The 22,805-nt window shown below is 53.1% G+C and overlaps 1 protein-coding gene across 3 annotated transcripts; it reads left to right on the plus strand.

Moving 5' to 3' along the window:
* Positions 1 to 267: 267 nt before the first annotated feature.
* Positions 268 to 21,487, plus strand: Capn1 (calpain 1). Of its 3 annotated transcripts, none has more exons than XM_076847544.2 (22): positions 268 to 370; positions 1,658 to 1,925; positions 2,081 to 2,150; positions 2,452 to 2,570; positions 4,423 to 4,556; positions 4,668 to 4,836; positions 5,645 to 5,728; positions 6,054 to 6,139; positions 6,466 to 6,540; positions 6,641 to 6,801; positions 14,912 to 15,087; positions 15,978 to 15,989; positions 16,680 to 16,891; positions 16,976 to 17,015; positions 17,568 to 17,633; positions 17,717 to 17,774; positions 18,552 to 18,616; positions 19,001 to 19,069; positions 19,310 to 19,388; positions 19,854 to 19,970; positions 20,277 to 20,335; positions 20,708 to 21,487. In XM_076847544.2, the coding sequence occupies exons 2-22, from the start codon at positions 1,659 to 1,661 to the stop codon at positions 20,732 to 20,734; spliced, it is 2,145 nt and encodes a 714-aa protein (XP_076703659.1). In that variant the 5' UTR covers positions 268 to 370; position 1,658; the 3' UTR covers positions 20,735 to 21,487. The 3 variants fall into 3 exon arrangements, with proteins under 3 accessions (XP_076703659.1, XP_076703661.1, XP_076703658.1); XM_076847546.2 differs by lacking the exon at positions 268 to 370 and adding an exon at positions 528 to 810; XM_076847543.2 differs by lacking the exon at positions 268 to 370 and adding an exon at positions 859 to 972.
* Positions 21,488 to 22,805: the final 1,318 nt, after the last annotated feature.

Consider the following 22,805-nt stretch of genomic DNA (forward strand, 5'->3'; position numbering starts at 1 on the left):
ACCTCCCGAAGTATCCTGGTTCAAGAAACCGCAAGATGGGCTCCCACCATTGCGTCTTTGCATTCCATTCTCTGCACGAACCGGGAAATCAAGGCCGAGCAGGGCCGGGACTTACCCAAGGTCACGCATCGAGTCGGGGCTAAAGGGCCGGCTCCCCGCGCCCCGCCCGGACGCACGGAGCCACTGAGGCGGGTGGCGGCCGGGACCTGCGCCCCAGGGCGCGGGGGTGGGTGGGGGCGGGAGTTGGCCCAGCCCCGGAGCCCGGCTGCTGCGGGGAGCGACCGGGTGGGGCTGCCGTTTGCCGAGTGTCCGGTAGGGGTCCGCTTGCCGCCAGCCTGGCCCCTACTGCGAGCAGCTGCCGCAGCCCGAGGTAATCTCAGCCCCGCGCAAGGGCCAGCAGGGAGGGGCGAGGACAGCTGCGGCGGCACCGCGCGGAGTGAGGGGCGCTGGGGGCGGGCTGGGGGCGGCGCCGCCGCGGCCCGGTCGCCCCAGAGTGCCCGCCGGGAGGGCGGCGAGGGTGGGGCCGCTGGCCCTGCAACCCGAGCTGCTGCCCACGGTTAAAAATACCCCCTGCCCTCCGGTCCCCTCTCTCCTCTCCCCTCCCCGCCCCCGCAGTGCCCTTCCGCCAGGGCCCAGCCCTTCCCACCCCGACAGGCGCGGGCCCTTCCCTGGGGACAACTCTGCCTTTTGCTAATTTGTCCTCACGCGGAGTTGGCCCGGGCCTGCGGAGGGAGGGGCGGGGAGACACCATGAGTAAGAGATAGTCAAAGAAGGTGCCCGAGAGATAAGGGAGAGCCGAGAGGAAGCGGGGTAGGAGCCCCAGGAGGAGGAGGAGGAGGAGAAGGAGGGAGGGAGGAGGGCGGCGGGAGGAGGGCGGGGAGGAGCGCTCTTCCTGGTTGGGCCCTGCCCTGAGCTGCCACCAGCGAAGCCAGCCGCTGGGACCGCAGCGACCCCCAACCTCCCCTCCTCCAGGTAAGGAGTTGGGTGGCTGGCCGCGATTCTCACCCTGGCCACTGCTCGGGGGCAGAGGGGCTCCTCAGATGGCCTTTACTTGGGCCCTTGGCGTGCCTGGGTCAGGGGCAGAGGATTCGGGAAGCGGCACAGCCCAGGCACTCGCCCCATCCTGCACTCACTACTGTCCCCAGGGGCTGGGCTGGAATTTAGCAGCTCTGTGGGTTTCGGGTGGTCTGTGGAGGGGGCCGTCTGCCTGGAGTTCTCACTTCCCAAGCCAGAAAGGGGCCGGTGAGCAAGGTGCTGGCCAGTTTGGAGAGGGGGTTACAGGCTGGCCAACGGGATCAAAAAGACCTTCCCTGGGGTTCCATACACACCTTCCCAGATCCCTGTGTTACTTCAGGGCTCCACCCTACCCCACCTGGCTGTCTGTCTGGCTGGCTGACCACAGAGCTGCAGGCCCAGAACAATGGCAGTGGAGAGGAGGAGAGGTTGTGGTTAGCATACTCTGGCACTGCGGAGCCTTCTGCTGGATTCTGGAGCCTAGGGAGGCTGCGGAGAGCCTGAGTGCTGTGGGGGCAGTGAAGTGGTGGGGGACACCAGGGTCTGGGGAATAAGGTGTGCAGAGGTGGAAGAGCAGCACTAGCAGGCAGGAGCTGGATTCTGGACCTGGCAGTCATGGGTACTGAGCTGGTCTGTACCACAGGATGGCAGAGGAGATCATCACACCCGTGTACTGCACTGGGGTGTCAGCCCAGGTGCAGAAGCAACGGGCCAAGGAGCTGGGCCTGGGCCGCCATGAGAACGCCATCAAATACCTGGGCCAGGATTATGAACAGCTGCGGGCCCGATGCCTGCAGAGTGGGGCCCTGTTCCGAGATGAGGCCTTCCCACCAGTGCCCCAGAGCCTGGGCTACAAGGAACTAGGTCCCAACTCCTCTAAGACCTATGGCATCAAGTGGAAGCGTCCCACGGTGAGAGGGCCATCCTTGGGTGGGATTCTGCTGACCCCAATCCTGGGTGAGGAGTGGAATGGGACACCAGGTTCCTGGTGGGGAGTGGGGTCTTGGTGGTGGGGTGTCAGTTTCTAGGAGGGACCAGCTCAGGGACAGGACTCTGGGTCTCGTAGGAGATGCTGTCAAATCCGCAGTTCATCGTGGATGGAGCTACTCGCACAGACATCTGCCAGGGAGCACTGGGTAGGCCTCTCAGGGGTGGGGAGGTCTGGGTGTTTTTGCCACAGTAGTTCCCTATTCCCGTTCCCGTTCCTTTGGGCTCTACCCCAACCCCTCCCTCCTGCAAGCCCAGACAGGCTTTGGCTATCAGCACTGGGGCTGGTTTGCCCAGATTCCTGGGTCTTTTCTGTAAGCTAAGGGCAGTTGATAGGCACCCCATCCAGGGAATCCCAGGTTCTCCTCAACATGGATATCCATGAGCACACCTCCCTGCCCCCAGGGGCAGATCTTAGAACAGGCCTGACATGAGTCCTTCCCATCCCAGGGGACTGTTGGCTGCTGGCTGCCATCGCCTCCCTCACCCTCAATGACACCCTCCTGCACCGAGTGGTTCCTCATGGCCAGAGCTTCCAGGATGGCTATGCGGGCATCTTCCATTTCCAGGTGAAGGGCCCCGCACATGCTGGGGAGGAGGGAAAGGAAGCACTGGGGGATATATGGAAGGATGACCACAGCACTTGAAGTTAAGGTGTCTAGTGGCCACACCCTGCGGGGGCAGCCCTCCCTCTGAGAGGTATTTGACCTCTCAGTGCCATCTCAGATCTGTCATGTGTGAAACAGTTGGGCAGGTATTTCAACTGGCAGTTTTCCTGGGTGGTTCTGAGTAGCAGAGAGAAAGTGTTTGGAAAAGTAGAAGGAATTCTGTGTTATGCTCTGTTGGGAAAAAAACCTTTTCCTGACTTGGACCTCAGTTTCCACATCTGAAAAAAAAGAGTGCTGGGGGAAAGGTGGTCATCTCCAATTGTCAATTCTCCCATCTTCCAGCTCCTGTGCTTTGGCGACCTCTGACACAGACTAGCAGAAAAGGCTCAGGATTAAGTCTGTTTAAACCAGCTTTTCTTGACGTTTGCGACAGGACCCTTTCTCCAGACACACTAATGAATCCTCAATGAGCTCCTATTGGGAGAGACAACTCAGCAACTGTAGTCGAGACCCTCTTGCCTTGGTGGTCCCAGCCATGTGTGGAGGACTCCTGGGTGTCGCCTCCTTCGGCCTAGTTAGGGAGCCCCTTACCCAACTTGCACAGAAGCGGCTGCCATACCGACTTCTGCGGAGCCACTTTGGCAGACCGCCGCACCTGCCCCGCTTTAGTCCGCAGGGGCGTGGCTGCCCCGCCCCTTCCCTCATTCCTCCAATCCTCTCCTCCCTGGCCTCTTATTGGTCCGTGTAACACTCCCCGCCATCAATTCCAGCTCCTTGGGCCCGCCTTCTCTCTCCTTCCCCCATTGTTCTGGGCCGCCAGGACTGCTGTGCTTGGAGCACAGGGAAGCTTCTGGCTTCTGTTTTGGGCCTGAGCCCCACCCTTTCCTGCGTGAACGGCCTTCCCATCTGTGGTTGGAGGGTATGGGTCCACATTCATTATATTTATATGGATCCCACTAACCCCTACACTCCGGCCTAGAACTGGGAGAGTAGAGGTATGGCCTAAAAAGCAGTTGGTTTGGGGAAAAGCCCTGGCCAGATGGCTTTCCACCCCGTCTATATCTGAGGGGGTCTGTCCTGTTTCCATGGTGAGCTAAACACAACTGCATAATCTTGCTTAACTTTCCTGTGAGGAACGCACTGCTGCTCCCTTTAATGGGTACAGAAACTGAGGCTCGGAGAGGGTAACTTGTCCAAGATCACGTGTGCCGTGCAGTTGTCCCTCCATGTCTGCAGGGGACTGGTTCCAGGACCCCTATGGACTCCAAAATCCATGGATGCTCAAGTTCTTTATGTAAAAAATGTAATATTTTCATATAACCTACACAGATGTTCCACGTCCTCCTATATACTGTAAGACATGTTTAGATGACTTGCAATACCAAGGCAATGTAAATGCCATATAAATTGTTGTTCGGTATTGTTTAGGAATGACTAGAAAAAAGTCTGTGCATTAAAAAGTATTTCGGGGGCTGGGAACGCAGATTGGGGTAGAGCCTTCTTGTAGCATGAGGGTTCCATCCCTAGCACTGCAAAAAAAAAAAAAAAATTAAATCAATTTTCTGTCTGTAGTTGGTTGAATCCATAGATGTGGAACTTGCAGATGTAGAGGGCTGTATACATGTATCTGGTGTATATCAGTATATGTATTCCTAGTACACATCAAGTTTGTATGTATCTAGTATGTATATATTACATAAGTTTCTACTATATGTGATCTAAGATCATGTATCTAGTTAGTAGCAAAACTGAGGATGGAGCTCAGGCGTGGGGAATCCCACAGCAGGTACTCACTGTGTCTCCTTCCCTGCAGCTATGGCAGTTTGGGGAGTGGGTGGATGTGGTCGTGGATGACCTGCTGCCCACCAAGGACGGGAAGCTGCTGTTTGTGCACTCTGCCCAAGGCAACGAGTTCTGGAGCGCCCTGCTGGAGAAGGCCTATGCCAAGTGAGCAGAGCTCCTGGGGACAGCTCTTGCCTCACCCCTGGGGGTGGGGGACCCTGGCCCTCTTACCTGGTCCTGCTCAGTGTCACAGTGCTGACTTGGAGCTGCCCACAGGGTCAATGGCAGCTATGAGGCCCTGTCGGGGGGCAGCACCTCCGAGGGCTTTGAGGACTTCACAGGCGGGGTCACCGAGTGGTACGAGCTGCGCAAGGCACCCAGTGACCTCTACCAAATCATCCTCAAGGCGTTGGAGCGCGGCTCTCTGCTGGGCTGCTCCATTGACGTGAGTGTGCCCAGCCTGACACCCACACCATGACCCTTGCATCCAGCTTGTAATCCAACTCTTCCAGAAATTTCGTCTCCCCACCCAATGCTAACCTCGCCCCCACCCTGATTTAGGCCCAGACCCCTGCCCTTCACCTCAGCACCATCTCTGGCTGCACATCAGTGTCACCCATGACTTCCTCCCCCTGTTCCACCTCATGCCCAGTGGTGTTCAGGTACCCCCTTCTCCATCTCCCCGCAATTCCCAGGCCTCAGCTTTTCCCCAGGATCAGGTTCCTGACACTGCACTCTGCTCCCTTCCCACCTGCTCCTTTTGCCCTGCCGTCCATGATCCAGTTCCCTAGCCTCCAGCCTAATCTGTCCTGCTGTCTGTCTGCCCCACTCCTAGCCACTCCCTCTCCTCTCCATGCCCACCCTTGTCTGTCCCACTTTTCCCACCACCATCTCCAGATCTCCTTTGTCTTTGACCTCAGGCTCCACCCCAACATCTCTGTGATCTGGGCCCCTTCCCCCTCTCCATAGGCTCCATCCTGACCTTCTTCCTCTCTTACCCTCCCACTGTCCCTGAAGGGCTACACATGGGGGTGTGTGCATGTTCACAAAATCTGGCCAGCCTTAGCCTATACCAGTGGCAGTGTTGGTGGGGGTACCTGGGGCGGGTGTTGGTGGGGTAGTGGAGCCACCCCCACCCTCAGGAGGAGCAGCCGTAGGTGAGGATGGAGTGAATGGGACTGTGGTCCCTGCCTGCCACCGGCAATAGTAGGAGGGGACTGGCCCCCAACCACAGAGCACATGTCTTTCTGCAGATCTCCAGTGTCCTGGACATGGAGGCCATCACCTTTAAGAAGCTGGTGAAGGGCCACGCATACTCTGTGACTGGAGCCAAGCAGGTACTGCCCTGGGTGGGGTCTGCCCTGCAGGGTGTTTCCCTTCTTGCCTGTCCTTACTCCCTGGCATCTGACCAGGGCAGTGGGAGGTGCTTGCTCCTCCTTTGACCTTCTACAGCACCTTATCGCTCCCTTGGGAAACCATCCCGAGCCGCTTATCAATGCTTGCCCTGATTGACTGTACTTCGTGTGCCCAGCTACCTCCCTGGGCTGTAAATTCCTAGGGACAAGCTCTATGGCTCTATTGATAGTTCCCTGGTGTACTGCTGGGTGAAGAGTAGGGCAAGGTGGAGTGGGAGCCGGTGCTGATGGGTGCTCTGGGGAACAGGTGAACTACCGGGGCCAGACGGTGAGCCTGATCCGGATGCGGAACCCCTGGGGCGAGGTGGAGTGGACAGGAGCCTGGAGTGACGGGTGAGGGGCAGGGTGGTGGAGACTGGCTGGGGAGGTTTGGGAGGCTTCTTAGATGCCCCTGACATTTCTGCTTTTGACTCTGCCAGACCAGGATGGAGTCAGAGTTGAACAAAGGGGCCCCTCTTATGTGACTGGGTTTGGGGCAATGACCCAATAAAGCGAAGGCATGAGGCCCTGGGCCAGCCTGTGGGGATGCTCTGGAATTGGGAGCTCAGGGTCTGACTTTGAGAGGACTTCCTGACCTGGGCTTTGGGAAGACAGTCCAAGGTGGACAGGCCCCAGGGACAGAGGCCAGGCAGGACATGGCAGTGCCCTGCTCCCCACAGCTCCTCAGAGTGGAACAACGTGGACTCTTATGAACGGGAACAGCTGCGGATCAAGATGGAGGATGGGGAGTTCTGGTGAGCAGCCCTTCTTGGTCTGACCCTTCTTGGGCCATGTCTCCTCCCTCCCAAACCCACAAACCCAGACAATGAGCGAGGTTCCCTTCTCAACCCCCAGGATGTCATTCCGTGATTTCATGCGCGAGTTTACCCGCCTGGAGATCTGCAACCTCACGCCCGACGCGCTCAAGAGCAGGACGATCCGCAACTGGAACACTACACTCTATGAGGGGACCTGGCGGCGGGGGAGCACTGCCGGGGGCTGCCGCAACTACCCAGGTGGCCTGAGCGCACAGCTTGGGTTGTGCCGGGGTGGCTAGGGAAGGGCAAGACGCAGTCACCATGCTGGGCCTCGGGTTCCTCTCATAAGCGACATGGTCATGTTTGCTGGTCTCTAGAATTTACTTTGAGAGTAAAATAGTAAATGTCCTCCTCAATGCTAAAGAGCCCTGGTGCTACTGAGGGCAAGACTCCTGGCCATCTCCTGGCCACCTTCTGGTCATTGCTCTTCATTCCCAGAGCCCCGCCTCCTGGCTCTCTCACCTCTGGGCTTTTAGATGGATGACTCTGTCCATGTCTTGCCTCTCAGTTCCTTGCCAGTTTCACCTGTGGCAACCTTTTCCTGAACCTTAGCTCAGCCCCACCATAGTAATTATTTGCCTCTGAATCACCTTGCTCTCTCCCCTCCACCTCCAACTCTCAGCTCCCTCCTTCCAAGTCCTCAGACTCATGGAACTGTGGAATCTGTTGAACCACCATTGTTTTCCCACTTTTTTTCTTTTTTTTTTAATATTTATTTTTTAGTTGTATTTGGTATTTTAATTTAGTTGTATTTTGTATTTTAATAAAGGTATTAAACAATACCTTTATTTCACTTATTTATTTTTATGTGGTGATGATCGAACCCAGGGTCCCACACATGCGAGTGCACTCTACCACTGAGCCACAACCTCAGCCCCTCTTTTTTTCTTTTGGTACTAGTGATTGAACCTAGGGATACTTAACCACTGAGACACATCCCCAATATTTTTTATTTTGAGTTTCTTAGGGCCTTGAGAGATTGCTGAGGCTGGCCTCAAACTTGTGATCCTCCTGCTTCATCCTCCCAAGTCACTGGGATTACAGGCGTGTGCCATTGGGCCTGGCTCCATATTATTTTGTTGGTGCATTCTAGTTGTCTGTAATAGTGGTATTGGTTGTTACATGTTTGTAAGTGCACATTGATATAACAATATAATTTGGCCAATATAACTCCCCGCATATCCCACCTCCCTCCCTTCCTCCCACCTCCTGGCCTCTTTCTGCTGTTCTACTGATCTCCCATTGATTTTTATGAAATTCCCTGTCCCCCACCTCTCTTTTCCTTTTTCCTTTCTAGTTTCAATATATGAGAGAAAAAATATGGCCCCTAACCTGAGTTTGGCTTGTTTCACTCAACGTAAAGTTCTCAAGTTCCATCCATTTTCCTGCAAATAGCATAATTTCATTTTTCTTTATGGCTGAATAAGACTCCACTGTGTGTGTGTGTGTGTGTGTGTGTGTGTATGTGTGTATGCCATGTTTTCTTTATCTTTAGCCATTGATGGACACCTAAGCTGGTTCCATAGTTTGGCTATTGTGAATCATGCTGCTGTGAACACGGGTGTGCACGTACCCCTGTAGTAAGATGACTTTCATTCTTTACATAAATACCGAGGAGTAGTGTAGCTGGGTCCTATAGTGGTTCAATGCCTAGACTTTTGAGGCACTTTCATGCTGATTTCCATAATGGTTGTACTAATTTACAGTCCCACCAACAATGTAAAAGTGTTCCTTTTTCTCCCCATCTTCTGTAACATTTATTATTATTTGTATCCTTAATGGCTGCCATTCTGACTGATGTGAGATGAAATCTCAGTGTAGTTTTGATTTGCTTTCCCTAATTGCTAATGATATTGAACATTTTTCACATATTTGTTAGCCATTTGTATTTCTTCTTTGGATAAATGTCTGTTTAATTCATTTGCCCATTCATTCATTCATTAGGTTGTTTTTCTGGTTAAGTTTTTTGAGTTCTTTATGTGTTCTAGATAGTAATCCTGTCAGAAGAGTAGCTAGCAAAGATTTTTTTTTCTCATTCTGTGGGTTCTCTCTTTACATTTACATTTTTTTTTTTTTTTTTTTTTAGTTGTAGATGGACACAATATCTTTATTTATTTATTTTGATGTGGTGCTGAGATTCAAACCCAGGGCCTCACACATGCAAGGCAAGTGATCTACCACTGAGCTACAACCGCAGCCCTCTCTTTACATTCTTGTTTCCTTTGCTGTGCAGAAGCTTTCTAATTGGATGCCATCCCATTTATTAACTCTTGGCATTATTTCCTGAGCTTTAGGGGTCCTACTGAGAAAGTCTTTGCCTATGTTAATATGCTGGAGGGCTGAGCCTACATTCTCTTCTAGGAGTTGCATAGTTTCTGGTCTAATTCTGGGTTCTTTGATCCAGTTTGTTGATTTTTGTGCAGGGTCTGGTCTCATTCTTCTACCTATGGATAACCGGTTTCCCCAGCACCATTGTGGCTGTCTTTTCTCCAGTGTATGTTTTGGCACCTCTGTCAAGGATCAGATGGCTGTAGATGTGTGGGTTTGTCTCTGTGCCTTCTATTCTGTACCTGTGTGTCTGTTTTTATGCCGGTACCCTCCACGGGTTTCTTTTGTTTGCTTGTTTTTTATTATAGTTCTGTGGTATAATTTGAAGACAGGTATTGTGATGCCTCTAGCATTGCTTTTTTGGCTTAGAATTGCTTTGGTTATTTTGAGTCTTTTATTCTTCCATATAAATTTTAGGACTGCTTTTTTCTAATTCTGTAAAGTCTGTCATTGGTATTTTGACAGGGATTGCATTGAATCTGTATATTGCTTTCAGTGGTATGGCCATTTTAACAATGTTAATTCTGCCTATCCATGAACATGGGTGGCCCTTCCATCTTCCTGTGAACCCACCAAGGGACCCTCTCTTGACCCAACTTCCTTGCCACTGTGTCCCTGTTCCTCTTCGAAGCAAAATTGTTCAGGAATTGCCACACTGGCCCTTTTCCTTCCCAGCCCACCATTTTGGCACTGTCTTCATCTCCCACCTTACCTTCTCTCCTTACTCAGGGTGTAGTCGTCATTTCCATCTTGTTCCTACAGTTTCCCAGTCTCTCTCTCCTTCGGTTTCTGTTGCCTGGCATAAGCACAGTCGTAGCTGAACCTGGGTCTGACTGGCACAGAGCCACTGATGGGGCTGGAGAGAAATCACACAACTGAGGTGGCGTTTTCCCTGTAAATCCACAGCCACAAACCTCAAATGAGTACTTTGCACAGCCCCAGCTGGGCCACCGTGAGTTAGCCACATTCCCACTCTCAGCCTCCTCTGCCTTCCTCTCATTGTGGACCTGGCCTTGCACTTTCTTGAAAAGAGACCTCATCACCAGGACAGCTCCCCATATTCCCACTCCCCCCCCCACCCTTTCATCCGCCTGTGTGTACCTGTGCAGGTCTGCACTGCCGCCCCTCTGGGACAGTGGCAGAACCCTTCTCCCTCCCCCAGGAAGTGTTTTGTTCCTTTGTCCCTCACCTTTCACTGCTGTGTTGTTGTGGAAAATCCCTTGTATTAAAAGAAAGTGACCCTCTCTTGACCCTACTTTTCTTTCTTTCTTTCTGTTTTTAACTTATTTTGAAGTTGTAGATGGACACAGTGCCATTATTTATTTTTATTGGTGCTGAGGATTGAACCCAGTGCCTCACACATGCGCGGCAAGTGCTCCGACACTGAGCTACAGCCCCAGCCCCTTGACCTTACTTTCTTGCTGTCAAGTCTCTGCTCTCCTTCAAAGAAAAGCTGCTCAGGAATTGCCACACGCCGCTTCCTTCCTGAGAGCTTTGGCTTTACCAAATCCAGGGCTGGGCTGCTCCATCCTCCTGCCCTGCACCCTCCTGCACCCTCCAGCGTTCTTGGCACTGCCCGCTGTCTTCTCTTCCACCCTCTCTTCCAAAGCATTCTTCTCTTGCAGGAATTCCACTTCAGTTTTTCCCCAAATTCATAAGCACTGTGGCTGAGAAGGCCCGCCTTTCCTTGCAGTGCTAGTGCCATCCTCGAGTTCCCACGTATCATGGGGCTGTTTCTGGGCTCACCTTTCTGTCCCTTGGCCTATCCTTCCACCAATAACACATTGATTTAATTCTTATGGATTTATGAGAAGTTCTGCTCGAGATTAAGAGCTAGGGGCTGGGGTCGTGCTCAGTGGTAGAGCGCTTGCCTGGCATGCGTGAGGCCCTGGGTTCCACCCTCAGCACCACATATAAATAAATAAATGAAAAATCATTGACAACTAAAATATATCAAGAAAAAAGAATAAGAGCTGGTGGTGTGGCTCAGTGGAGCGCCTGCCTCACATGCAGGAGGCCTGGGCTCCATCCCCACATCCCATAAACACGAACCTGATAGAACTTTTCTGTACAATAGTTTTGCACCCAAGTTTGTGAATGAGATTTATCTGCTGATTTCTCCTTCTGATCATTCTGGTACTGGTGCTGTTTGTCTTGCTAAGTGAACTGTTTTCTAGAAGAGTTTGCATAAGGTGGGAATGATGATCTGTTGCCCAAATGTTTGGTGGAACTTGTCTGTAAGGCTGTCAGGCCTGTTCCTTTTTTTATGTGAAGATTGACTTTTGATATTGAATATCTTTAATGGTTCTAGGATTGTTCAGGTTTAACTTCTTGAACTTTAATTATTATTATTTTTTAGTTGTCGTTTATTTTTGCCTGAGCAAGCTAGGCAAGAGCTCTACCTCCGAGCTACAGCCCCAGTCCCCTTGAACTTATTTTGATGAGTTGTACTTCCTAAGAATTTATCCTTTGCATCTGTTTTCAAAGTTATTAGTGCAAAGTTATCCTTAATATACTCTTAGATCTCATCTGTAATAATGTTCTGCATATTTTTATTCATAGTATTGTGTATTTGCACTCTTTTTTTTTTTTTTTTTTTTGGTACTGGGGATTGAACCCAAAGGGGTTTTGCCACTGAGCCACATCCCAGTTCTTTTTATTTTTTTTTTTAAGACAGACAGGGTCTCTCTTAGGTCCTCAGGAGGCTGCTTAGGGCCTTGCTGAGTTGCTGAGACTGGCCTCAAACTTGCAATGCTCCTGCCTCGGCCTCCCAAGCTGCTGGTATTACAGGTATGCGCTACCATGCCTGGCTTATACTCTTTATTAATCCTGTGAAGTTTTGGGGTTTTTAATTTCTTTTTGTTCTTTTTAAATATACATGACAGTAGAGCGCATTTTGACATGCTATACATACATGGGGTATAACTTATTCTAATTAGGATCCCATTCTCGAGGTTGAACATGATGTGGAGTTTCACATATTCATATATGAACATCGGAAAGTTATCTCTGATTCAGTCTAGGGGGTCTTTCCTGTTCCCATTCTCTCCTCCCAATCTTGTGAAGTTCGTCAATATTAGCCTTTACAAAGAAATTATTTTTGATGTTGTTGGTCCTTTGTACAAAATGATTTTTTTTTTGTCGTCATCGTTGTTTGTTATCTCATGTCTTCTGTCTTCTTATTTTGGACTTTATTTCATGACCTGATAAATCAAAAACTTACTTCATTATCTTGGATTTTTTAATGTGAGCACTCATGTGTTTGAACTATGAGAGTAGGAATATTGAGTCTAGAATTGTTGTAAGCTCCTAGGGAAAGAAACATTTTTTTAGTTATCTAGTGACTACCTTCATTTCTAATAATTTTTTTTGTTTTCAAGTGTATTCCAGCCAGTGTTAGTCTAGCAGTTCCAGGTTTTTTTCCCCCTTTTGGGTTCACTCTTTTTTAAAATTGTTTAATTTTGTTATTATTATCATTTTTGGTGCTGAAGCCCAGCATACTGTACACTGAGCAGCATTCTGAGTCCTTTTTACTCTTATTTTTTTATTTTGAGATAGGATCTTGGTAAATTGCTGAGGTTGTCCTGGAATTTGTCATCCTCCTGCCTCAGCCCCCCATGCACTGGGATGACAGGCATGTGCCACCGCTCCTGGCAAGCTAGTATTTAAATTCCAAACAGTTTTTTTCCTGCTAGAAATTAAACATTATCATCATCATCATCATCATTAGAGATAATCCTCGTGTGTTTAGAGTATCTGCAGAATAATGTTTTTTGTTCTCCATTCTGAGCCCTTTCATCTGAGCTCATTTAATATCTGCATGAAATATATTTCTTTTAATTTCTTTTAGGGAGGCTTTTGGTGATAAACTTCCTTGATATTTGGCCCATTCCTGTAATCCCAGCGACTCAGGAGGCTGAGGCAGGAGGATAGCAAGTTCAAAGCCAGCCTCAGCAACTTAATGAGGCTCTAAGCAACTTATTGAGACCCCATGTTAAAATTTAAAAAAAATAAAAAGGGCTGGGGATGTGGCTCAGTGGTTAAGCGCCCCTGCATTAATCCCCAGTACTAAAAAACAAAAACAAAACAAAAAAGAATTTTATTGAGAATTCTTGTATATAATTCACACATTTAAAGTGTACAATTCTGTGACATTTAGTATATTCTCAAAATTGTGCAAACCATTACATCAACTTTAGAACATTTCATTATCCCCAAAAGAAGCCACACCCCCCTCAACTGTCCCTCCCAGCCTCTCACAACCACTTTCTTTCTCTTCAGAATTTGCATGTTTTGTTTATTTCATATAAGTGGAAATACACGTGTTCCTTTGTGACAGGCTTCTTTCAATTAGCATAACAGTTTTCAGGCTCATCCACATCATAGCATGTATTGGTCCTTTGTTCCTTTTTTATTTTTAATATTTATTTAGATGTTGATGGATCTTTATTTTATTAATTTATTTAAATGGAGTGCTGAGAATCAAACCCAGGGCCTCACATGTTAGGCAAGTACTTTACCACTGAGCCACAACTCCAGCCTCTCTTTTTATTTTTATTTATTTTATTTTGCAACAGGGCCTAACTAAGTTGCTGAGGCTTGTGATCCTCCTGCCTCAGTTGCCTGAATCTCTGGGGTATAGGCTTGGGCCACCAAGACAGGCCACTTTGTTTCTTTTTATTGTCAAATAGTATTCTATCATTTTGGTATATTCTCTCATGGGTGGATGGACTGTTGTTTCAAGTGGTGCTGCTCTGAACAGTCATGCTCACACCTTGATGTGGACGTGTGATTTGTTCTCTGGGTGTACCCCCAAGTGGAATTACAGGGTCACCTAGTAGCTCTGTGCTTACCCTTTAGGAAGCTGCCAGACAGTTCTCCAGTAGCTGCACGGTTTTTCCTTCCCACAGCTGGTGTGTGAGGCCTGAATGCTCCACGTGCCACCAACACTTGTTCTGTGTTATCTTTTTGATTGTTGTTAATTTAGGAGGGAAGGAAGGAGGCTGAGGCCTGTTAGTGCCTTTAGACAGAAGTGTCGCACATTCCGTGCAGGCTCTGTTGCTCTGGTAAAAGGCTTGTTCAGGCAGCTAACTCCCTAGTCAGCTAACTCACTAGACACTAGGTGTCACGGTCTAGTAACGCAGGTCACTGTTGTCATCTTTGTTGACTGTCTGTGACCTCCTGTCGGACCCTTGCTTTCTCTCTTGTCCTCCTTTAAGTCACTGCACATACAGTTGCTTGAGTCACCTTTTAATTGATTTTTTTCAGGGGGTACTGGGGATTGAACTCAGGGGCACTAGACCACTGAGCCACATCCGCAGCCCTATTTTATACTTTATTTAGAGACAGGGTCTCACTGAGTAGCTTAGTGCTTTGAACTCACCAGCTTCCTGCCTCAGCCTCCAGAGCCCAGCTCTTGAGTCACCTTTTAGAATAATAATCCAGTCACACCCTCCCCGTCACCAGCCCTCTGGTGGGGCCTTTTGCTCTTTGATGCCATCTACTCACCTTGGCCTGTCCCCCAACTCCTGCCCACCTCTGCCACCTGCCAGGATCCCTGGTGTTCGCTGGAGCCTCACTTGATGTTTGTCATCCGGGAGTGGGGGCAGAGTGGCGGGGAGTGGCCTTTGCTCCTGCCGCCTGTTCCTGGAGCTCCCTCTGCCTGGCTTGCGCTTGTCCCCTCCTCCCAGCTCTGATTCTTCAGCGTACCCTCACCTTCCCCAGCCAACCCTAGCCTGCTCTTTTTTTTTAACTGAACTCTTTTTTTTTAACTTTTTTTTTAATCGACCTGATCTGCTCTGGAACAGGAGCCCTTGAGATCCAGGATGGTGTCTGCCCCCTCAACTGTGCCTGTCACCTGGCACATAATGGATACTTAGTAACCATTGATGGATTAAGGAGGGATGCCCGGGTGCGGAGGTGAGGCACTGAGGGCCCCTCTGCTCTTGCCTGCCTCTGAGCTCCACCTCCTCTCCTGCAGCCACCTTCTGGGTGAACCCCCAGTTCAAGATCCGGCTGGAGGAGGTGGACGACGAAGATGATTACGGGAGTCGCGAGTCGGGCTGCAGCTTCGTGCTGGCCCTCATGCAGAAGCACCGGCGCCGGGAGCGCCGCTTCGGCCGCGACATGGAGACCATCGGCTTCGCCGTCTACGAGGTGAGTCCCCGATTGGCGCTGAGCCACAGAGCCCGGTCTTCCCGCACGATCTCCGCCAGGGGTCGCCCGAGGTCTCCACCCTGCCTTGTCTGCCCCTTGCCACACCATGAGGCTGGTGGCCCTAGGGGGAGCCTCCAGAAGGCAGCTGCAGGCAGGTCCTAAAATTCATCTAGTAAGGCAGGAGGAAGGCAAGTATGATGGTTGTCTCCAGGAAGAGAAGGTTCTGGAATTTACCTTCATCTTCACAAAGTGGATGCTGCCCACAGGAAGAAGGAGCTGGCCTGACTGACAGTTGGATGGCAGCTTTTGGGGCCAGACTTTGGCTCAACTTCAGAAATAAGTGGGCCATCTTGGGGGTCAGGAAACCCCATGTCTCAGAAGTATGTGAGCAGAGCGGGTGTGGAGGACCAGGATAGGGAGGCCTGCTCAGAGAGAGGCTGTGCCTGTCATTCATGATTATACCTTCTGGATATAATCACAGTGCTCACCCTGCTTGTTGTGTTCAAGACAGGGTCAGAAACTTCCGGATCCACCCAGCCAGGGTAAAGGAAGGCCACAGACTTAGCCCATACCCAGATCCCTGGCAACAGACAGGTGTGGGCCTCCCGTGTCCCCAGGCCTTAAGACACTGTGGTTGGCCATCCTGGAGGCTCTGATTCAGAGCAGAGGCCCAGGGTGTGCCAGGGACAGGACCCCTGCCTGGGCCCTCCCTCCTGAGGTCACTCTGTGTGTGCAAACAGGTCTGGATCATTGCTGGCTCCAGGCCCAGAGCCCTGTCACCAGTCTCCTCATCCCTTCCCTCCTGTTAGGAACTCAGGACCTCTGCCCAGAGTGCACCCTGTCCCCACCCCTGCACCAACCACCTCTCCCTTACCCTATCTCTCTTGCAGGTCCCTCCGGAGGTAGGTGTGGCTCCTGACTCACCTGAATCCACCTGCCCCAGAACACACCCTGCCTGATGGGCCCACACGGGCAGCATAGTGACAAACCTGCCCCTGCATAGAGCGGAGATGTGACCTGGTTTTACCTGGAAAGAGCTTCCCCTGACTGTTCAGCAGGTGGAGCAGTCACTGCTCTCCTGAGGGTCAGAGCAGGTGGGGGGAGGGCTGGATTTCAACCCTAGTCCTCAGAGCCCCCGTGGGTCTTGTGCGCGTGAGGCTTCAGGTCCTGATGTTTGCACCAAGTCTGCGCTGGCCGGCCAGTCTGTCGGGAGCAGGGCGTGGGCCGGGCTGTGTGGTCTGTCCCCTTGAGCAAATTGTTGAAGTTCTGAGCCTTGGTGTTTGTGTCTGTAAAATGGCACTACCTTCAGGGCCATTGTGGACACTCAGTGAGGTGCCACCTGCCAAGTGCCTGCAGAATCCAACGTGGGGAAAGCCCCCAGTGATGATAATGAGAAAGATATTCAGGTGGTGTTATAGTATTTTAATGTACCTTATTTGCATTTAGCTGTTCCTCAAGGTGACTTGTCAGGGTCACGTGGGCTATAAGTGATGAGCCATGACCTTGTTCTTCAGCCCCTCCCTGAGGCCTGGGCTGGGATCTGGGGTGGCTCCTGAGGGTGCTGCAGCCCTGCTCCCTCTCCCTCCTGCTAGCTGGTGGGCCAGCCAGCTGTGCACTTGAAGCGCGACTTCTTCCTGGCCAACTCATCCCGGGCGCGATCGGAGCAGTTCATCAACCTGCGGGAGGTCAGCACCCGCTTCCGCCTTCCACCCGGGGAGTACGTGGTGGTGCCATCTACCTTTGAGCCCAATAAGGAGGGCGACTTCGTGCTGCGCTTCTTCTCTGAGAAGAGTGCTGGGACAGAGTGAGTCCCCCACTGCCTTCTCCCACCTTCCCCTGAAGGCCCTCCACGCCCCCTGACTGGTCCTTCTTTCTCTCCACTTTGCAGGGAGCTGGACGACCAGATCCAGGCTAACCTCCCTGATGAGGTGTGTGGCCACCCCACCAGGCACCGGCTCCCTCCTTCCCTCCCCTGGGCCTGTGATGGGGACATGGGCATCCTGTGTCCTGGGCCTCTGCTGGCTCCTCATAGGAGCCATAAGAGCGAGGCCAATCCGTCACCTCCCTAGCACTTTACAGTTTGTGATGACGATGGTGCATAATCCCTGTGTCCCCGTGCTGCGGCTGTGCTCAACACTTTATCTGGGTCATTTCTTCCCTGCAACATCCCTGTCTGAGTCCTTTCATGGTAACCCCCTGGAAGGGAAACTCAAGTTCAGAGAAGTTGACGGACTTGCCCAGGTTGTACAGCAGGGACCTGGACTCCCACCTTTCATCGCTGAGCTGGACTGTGTCCCTGTCATTCAGGCCCCAAGATTCCTGGGCAGGGGGCAGATCCCCATTTTACACACTAGAAGAGTGAGGCTTACTTGGGAGGCCAGGTGACATGTGTCCCGTGAGTGCTCCCACCCTAGCTGAGCAGCTGTCCCCATGGGCAGGGCTGGGGAACCCCTCACCTGTTCCCTCCTTTCTCCGTCCAGCAAGTGCTCTCAGAAGAGGAGATCGATGAGAACTTCAAGTCCCTCTTCAGGCAGCTGGCAGGGAAGGTAGGCTGCAGTGGGTGTGGGGGGGGGCGGGGGGGCAGGGGGCAGCCCTTCTCCAGCTGGTACCACCCTCCCTCTCCCTTCAGGACCAGGAGATCAGTGTCAGAGAGCTGCAGACCATCCTCAACAGGATCATTAGCAAACGTGAGGGTCCCCAGCAGCTGCTCTCGCCCCATGTCCTGCCCCTCGTTGCCTTCAAGCATCAGAATCCAGGCCGTTGCCCCCACACTCAGTGGAACCCCCACCCCTTGACCTATGACTGGGGGGGTCCACTTCCTTTCTGAGCCCAGCTCACCACTGTTTCCATCCTGCCAAGCCCCGTTCCCCTGCTTGAGCTCTGTGTGCTGGTGGGATTTGGAGGACAGCCATGCTCCAGCACCAAGGGGAAGGCGCCCTTTCTTCCCAAGATGCACCCCAGGCCAGGCCCAGTGGCCCAGGGAGCAGAGCACAGCTGGCTTCACCCGCTGGAGCACGCGGTAGAAGGCAGTGGCTGGCTGTCCAGCCTGGCTGCACAGGGCCTGGTGCCCCAGTCCTGCCTTCGCTGCCTCCGACCTCTGTCCCCGCGCTTCCCTGTATCCAGAACCCCTCTCCCTCCCACTCTTCTAGCAACCTCTGCTGACCTCCGGGGCCTGCAGCAGACCCCACCCTGCTCTGTCTTTCTCTCCACTTTCTTTCTCTTCTGCTCATCATTCATGGGACGATCACTGGGTGCCCATGGGCTTTGGGACACCATCCTGACTGCTAAAACACTTTGCCCTGGTTTATCTGATGATGAAGCCACCACACCCCACTCACTCTGCTGGCCCCTGTACCCACGGGCGAGACCAGTGCCTACCTGCCTCCGAATGCCCAGTGCTCCCAGCGTGGGGCGGGCACAGGAAGCTCAGCAGGTTGAGGGGCTGGAACTGGTTTTTCTTGCAGACAAAGACCTTCGGACCAAGGGCTTCAGCCTGGAGTCGTGCCGCAGCATGGTGAACCTCATGGATGTATCCTTCAGCCCGTCCGCTGTTGTTTGTTGTCGGGGCATACAGGCACCACAAAGTGGCTGGGTGAACTGTCCCAGGAATGCCCAGAGAATAGACAAAGCTGGGGGGTACGTGGACACCCCAGTGCCCATGTTCAAAGCCTTCCTGGGAGGGGGAGACTGAGGCACAGTCTTGAGTCAGGTGGAAGCTGGAGCAAAGCCCGGGTCCACAGCTGACCCTAAGGCCGAGCTTTTTCTGCATCCTCCCCTGCCCAGTTGAACACAGCCAGCCTGGTTATGGCTCCCCCCAGTCACCTTGCCTTCTCTTGGCCAGTCTCCCCTTCCCCCAGTGTCCCCTCCCACGCCAGCTCTAAGCTGTGGAGCTGCCTTCTTAACAACCACCCAGCGTGATGGCAACGGGAAGCTGGGCCTGGTGGAGTTCAACATCCTGTGGAACCGCATCCGGAACTACCTGGTATGTTTCCCCGGCAGGTCCTCGCCTTCCCCTTGCAGCCTCGGTCACTGCAGGAGCAGGCCAGGGGACAGCCCTCCACGGAGGCTCTGCCACTGCCAGCTCTTTCCCACCCCTGAGCTCACATGTCCCAGCAGCCCACCCCTTGTGGACTTCTCCCCTCCCTGTCCCCTTCAGCAACCCTGGGGGTGGGCAGAAAGAGCCAGGTGACTCACCTGGTCCCCACCCTCTGCCCCCGCCCAGTCCATCTTCCGGAAGTTTGACCTGGACAAGTCGGGCAGCATGAGCGCCTACGAGATGCGGATGGCCATCGAGTCTGCAGGTGAGGCCCAGGGCAGCCCCTACCCCTGGCCCCCCTCCCTGGGGTGGTGACCCAGAGCTGTGGGGATGTGGTCCCAGCCATCTTTGGTCTTTCCCCCATGGATTCTAAGTACGTGATCAGCATATCTGTCCTTTCTTCCTCACTGCAGCCAAGAAAGGACAGAGTCTCTTGTTACCCCTGTTGGGCATGTGAGGAAAGTGAGGCTCCAAAGGAAAAGTGACCGGCCTTAGGACACAGTGCCAGGGAGGGCAGAGCCAGGCTTCAGGCCTCCTGTGAGAGCTGCCTAAGGGCGAGGCCAGGGCATCAGAACCACCAGACCACAGGCCCTCTTTGGCCAACTCCTGATTCTCTGGCCTGTCCTGGGCTGGGCGTGCCCCCTGAGACTGGTCCTTTCTTGCCCAGCCCCTCCTTCCCTGACTCCTGGCGGGCTGTGCCTCCCTGGCCCTCACCTCCTTCTCTCCACAGGCTTCAAGCTCAACAAGAAACTGTACGAGCTCATCATCACCCGGTACTCCGAGCCTGACCTGGCCGTGGACTTTGACAACTTCGTGTGCTGCCTGGTGCGACTGGAGACCATGTTCCGTGAGTGTCCCAACAGGCTCCTCCCTCCAGCTGTGTCCCAAATGTGTCCCTTGTGAGCTGGTGGGAACCGATGATGGCGGTGCGAGCAGTACAGTCGCAGGAGCTGGAGGCTGAGATCTGGGGCCCACGAGGGCTCTGTATTTGGTCACCCAGAGGCTGAGTGCGTGGAGAGCAGGGAGGGAGGGCAGGAAGAGCCCCTTCCTACTTCAAGGGGTGACAGCTTGGGCGTTAGGGGGAGTGGGGGTCAGGCAGGCTTGGCTGTGCACAAAGTTCTCAGCCCCGTGTCTTCTTTTCTTGAACACACAGGGTTTTTCAAAACTCTGGACACAGATCTGGATGGAGTCGTGACCTTTGACCTGTTTAAGGTGGGACTCTCCCTGGGTCGGGGGAAGGGTTGGAGGCAGTGGTTTTCTTTCCTGACCCATGTTCTCCTGTCCCTTCCTGGGCCTTGGAGCCAGTCTTCAAGAAGGGGGCAGCCTGAGTCCTGGGAGCTGGGGTAGGGGTGTCTGGATTCTGGGGCAGGAGCCGGAGGCTTTGCCTCAGTGGGACCAACAGCTCTATCTCCCAGAGATAGAGGAAGTGAGGAAACAGTTCCCCAGGAGCGAACCTCAGAAGTGGTAAAGAAATGGCTTCTGAGCCATGGGGTCCGGGCATGGACCATAGGGGTCCAGATAAGGAGGGAAACTGAGGCAGCCGATTCCTCAGCCCTGGCCCAATGGCCTTCCCTCCTTCTGCAGTGGTTACAGCTGACCATGTTTGCATGAGCGGGGGCCCAGCGCCCTGCTGCTCCCTTCTACCCTCGTCTGTCAAGCCGCGTCTTCCAGGCCGAGTCTTCCCACCATGCCATAGCAGGTCATGCCAGCCGCACATGCCTTCCTTGGAGCAAGAAGGCGCCTTGGTCCTCTTGCCCCCTCCTCCCAGCCTCCACTGCTCACCAGCTCTGGGCAGAGCTGTGTGGCCCTCCCTCTGTCCCCAGCCAGGGGCTCACGATGGACTCCCCTGGGCCCGCCGTTTCCCATGGCCAAGCCAGGAGGGCAGCTTTCTGCTTATTCCTGCCTCAGGGCTGGGCGGCCAGGGAGCCACGATCCCAGCACCACTCCTCCAGCATCCTCATGTGTCCCCTGTCTTCAGTCCAGAGGCCACCCCTGGCCCCACCCGCCTGGCCTCACCTGCTGACTTTATAACCACTATCTCTGCAACCTGCACCCCAGGTGTCAGGCATGCAGGTCCCCTTCCTGCTGGGGGAGCCCCTGGGCTGGGATCTCCTGTGCCTTCTGTGCAGAAGCCAATGCCTGCAGCCCGCGCCTCCCAGCCCTGCCCACCAGGAGCCAGCCAGCCTGGAGGGTGGTCGGGCCTTACCCCCTCCTCCTGTCCTTTTTTTTATATTGACAATTTTAAAGGGGACTCTTCAGGGACTGGGGGATTGGTTATGTGATACAGAGGCACTGGGCGTGGGGTAGGGAGGTCCCATGTTTCCACACAGAGGAACCCCAAATAATAAAGGAAAAGGCCCCACATTTGTCTCTGGAGTGTATTTCTCCCCAGTCTGCTGCTGGGAGGGCGGCAGGAAGCCTTAGCAGGGGGACAGCTCCTGGCCTCAAGCTCACCCATTGCTGGAGTGAGTACAGGGCATCAGAGTGGGGTCACCTATGGCCCTGGGAGGCCAGGGAGGAGGAGGCCCAGGGCCTGGCACAGGGACAGGGCTGCACTGTGAAGCCTGGAGGCCTGACCCTTGCCTTACCTTCATAAATCCACCAGGCCAGTTTCCCGCTGAAACCCAAACCCATACTTAGCGCAAACCTCACCCCCCAGGGAGCTGCACAGAGCCTCCTTCAGGTCCTCTGGGGTTGGGGTGGGGTCTCTCCTGTGACCCACACACCTGTAGCTTATATAAGCTACTCCGGCGCCTCTGGGATGCTGCTGTTCTTCCCAGAGTTAAGAGTGGGAGAGGGGACAGCCACCAACTAGCACTGACTGCAGGGTGCAGACGGAGACTGCCCCAGGGCGCAGGGTGCTGCCTCCAGCTACTGTGGGGTGGAGAGGAAGAGGAGGCATTTGCAGGTGTCACCTGCTTCTTGACTGCTCCCAGGCCAGGTCCTCCCTGGATTTCTATCCTCATTACTGAGATGCAGGGGCTGCCGAGGTGGGAGGTCTCTGGGCCCATCCTGCTCAGCCCTCCATGGTTCTCTGTGTTGGGCTTCACTTGTTATAGGGGTTGTGACACCGTAGTTCTGGGTCACCTGGGGACCTAACTTCAGAGACCCCAGATTTGAGGCTGAGACTGTGGCTTCCTCTTGACTCCCCTATTTGGGTTTTTTTTGTTTTTTTTTTTGGTACTGGGGATGGAACCCCAGCCCTTTTTATTCTTTATTTTGAGACAGGGTCTCACTGAGTTGCCCAGGCTGGCCTTGAGTTTACAATCCTCCTGGTTCAGCCTCCCGAGTCTCTGGGACTATAGGCATTCGCTACTGCACCCAGCTCTATTGGGGCATTTTTTAAAAAATATTTATTTTTTAGTTGTAGTTGGACGCGATACCTTTATTTTATTTATTTACCTTTATTTTATTATTTATTTATTTATGTGGTGCTGAGGATCGAACCCAGGGCCCTGCACATGCTAGGCGAGCGCTCTATTGCTGAGCCCCAGCCCCAGCCTGGACTTTTCCCCGCCAACATCAACTGTGCAGCCAACTCCCTGACTCTCATGGAGGGGGGGAAGGGGGAGCAGCCATAATTACTGTCACCCCCTTATTTGTGACTCTGATCTACAAAGCACTCACAGGTCCGACCGTGGTTTAAAACACAGTGACAAGACCTTGGTCCCACGCATTTTGA

The sequence above is a fragment of the Callospermophilus lateralis genome, chromosome 2 (assembly GCF_048772815.1).
Source record: "Callospermophilus lateralis isolate mCalLat2 chromosome 2, mCalLat2.hap1, whole genome shotgun sequence".
NCBI lineage: Eukaryota > Metazoa > Chordata > Mammalia > Rodentia > Sciuridae > Callospermophilus > Callospermophilus lateralis.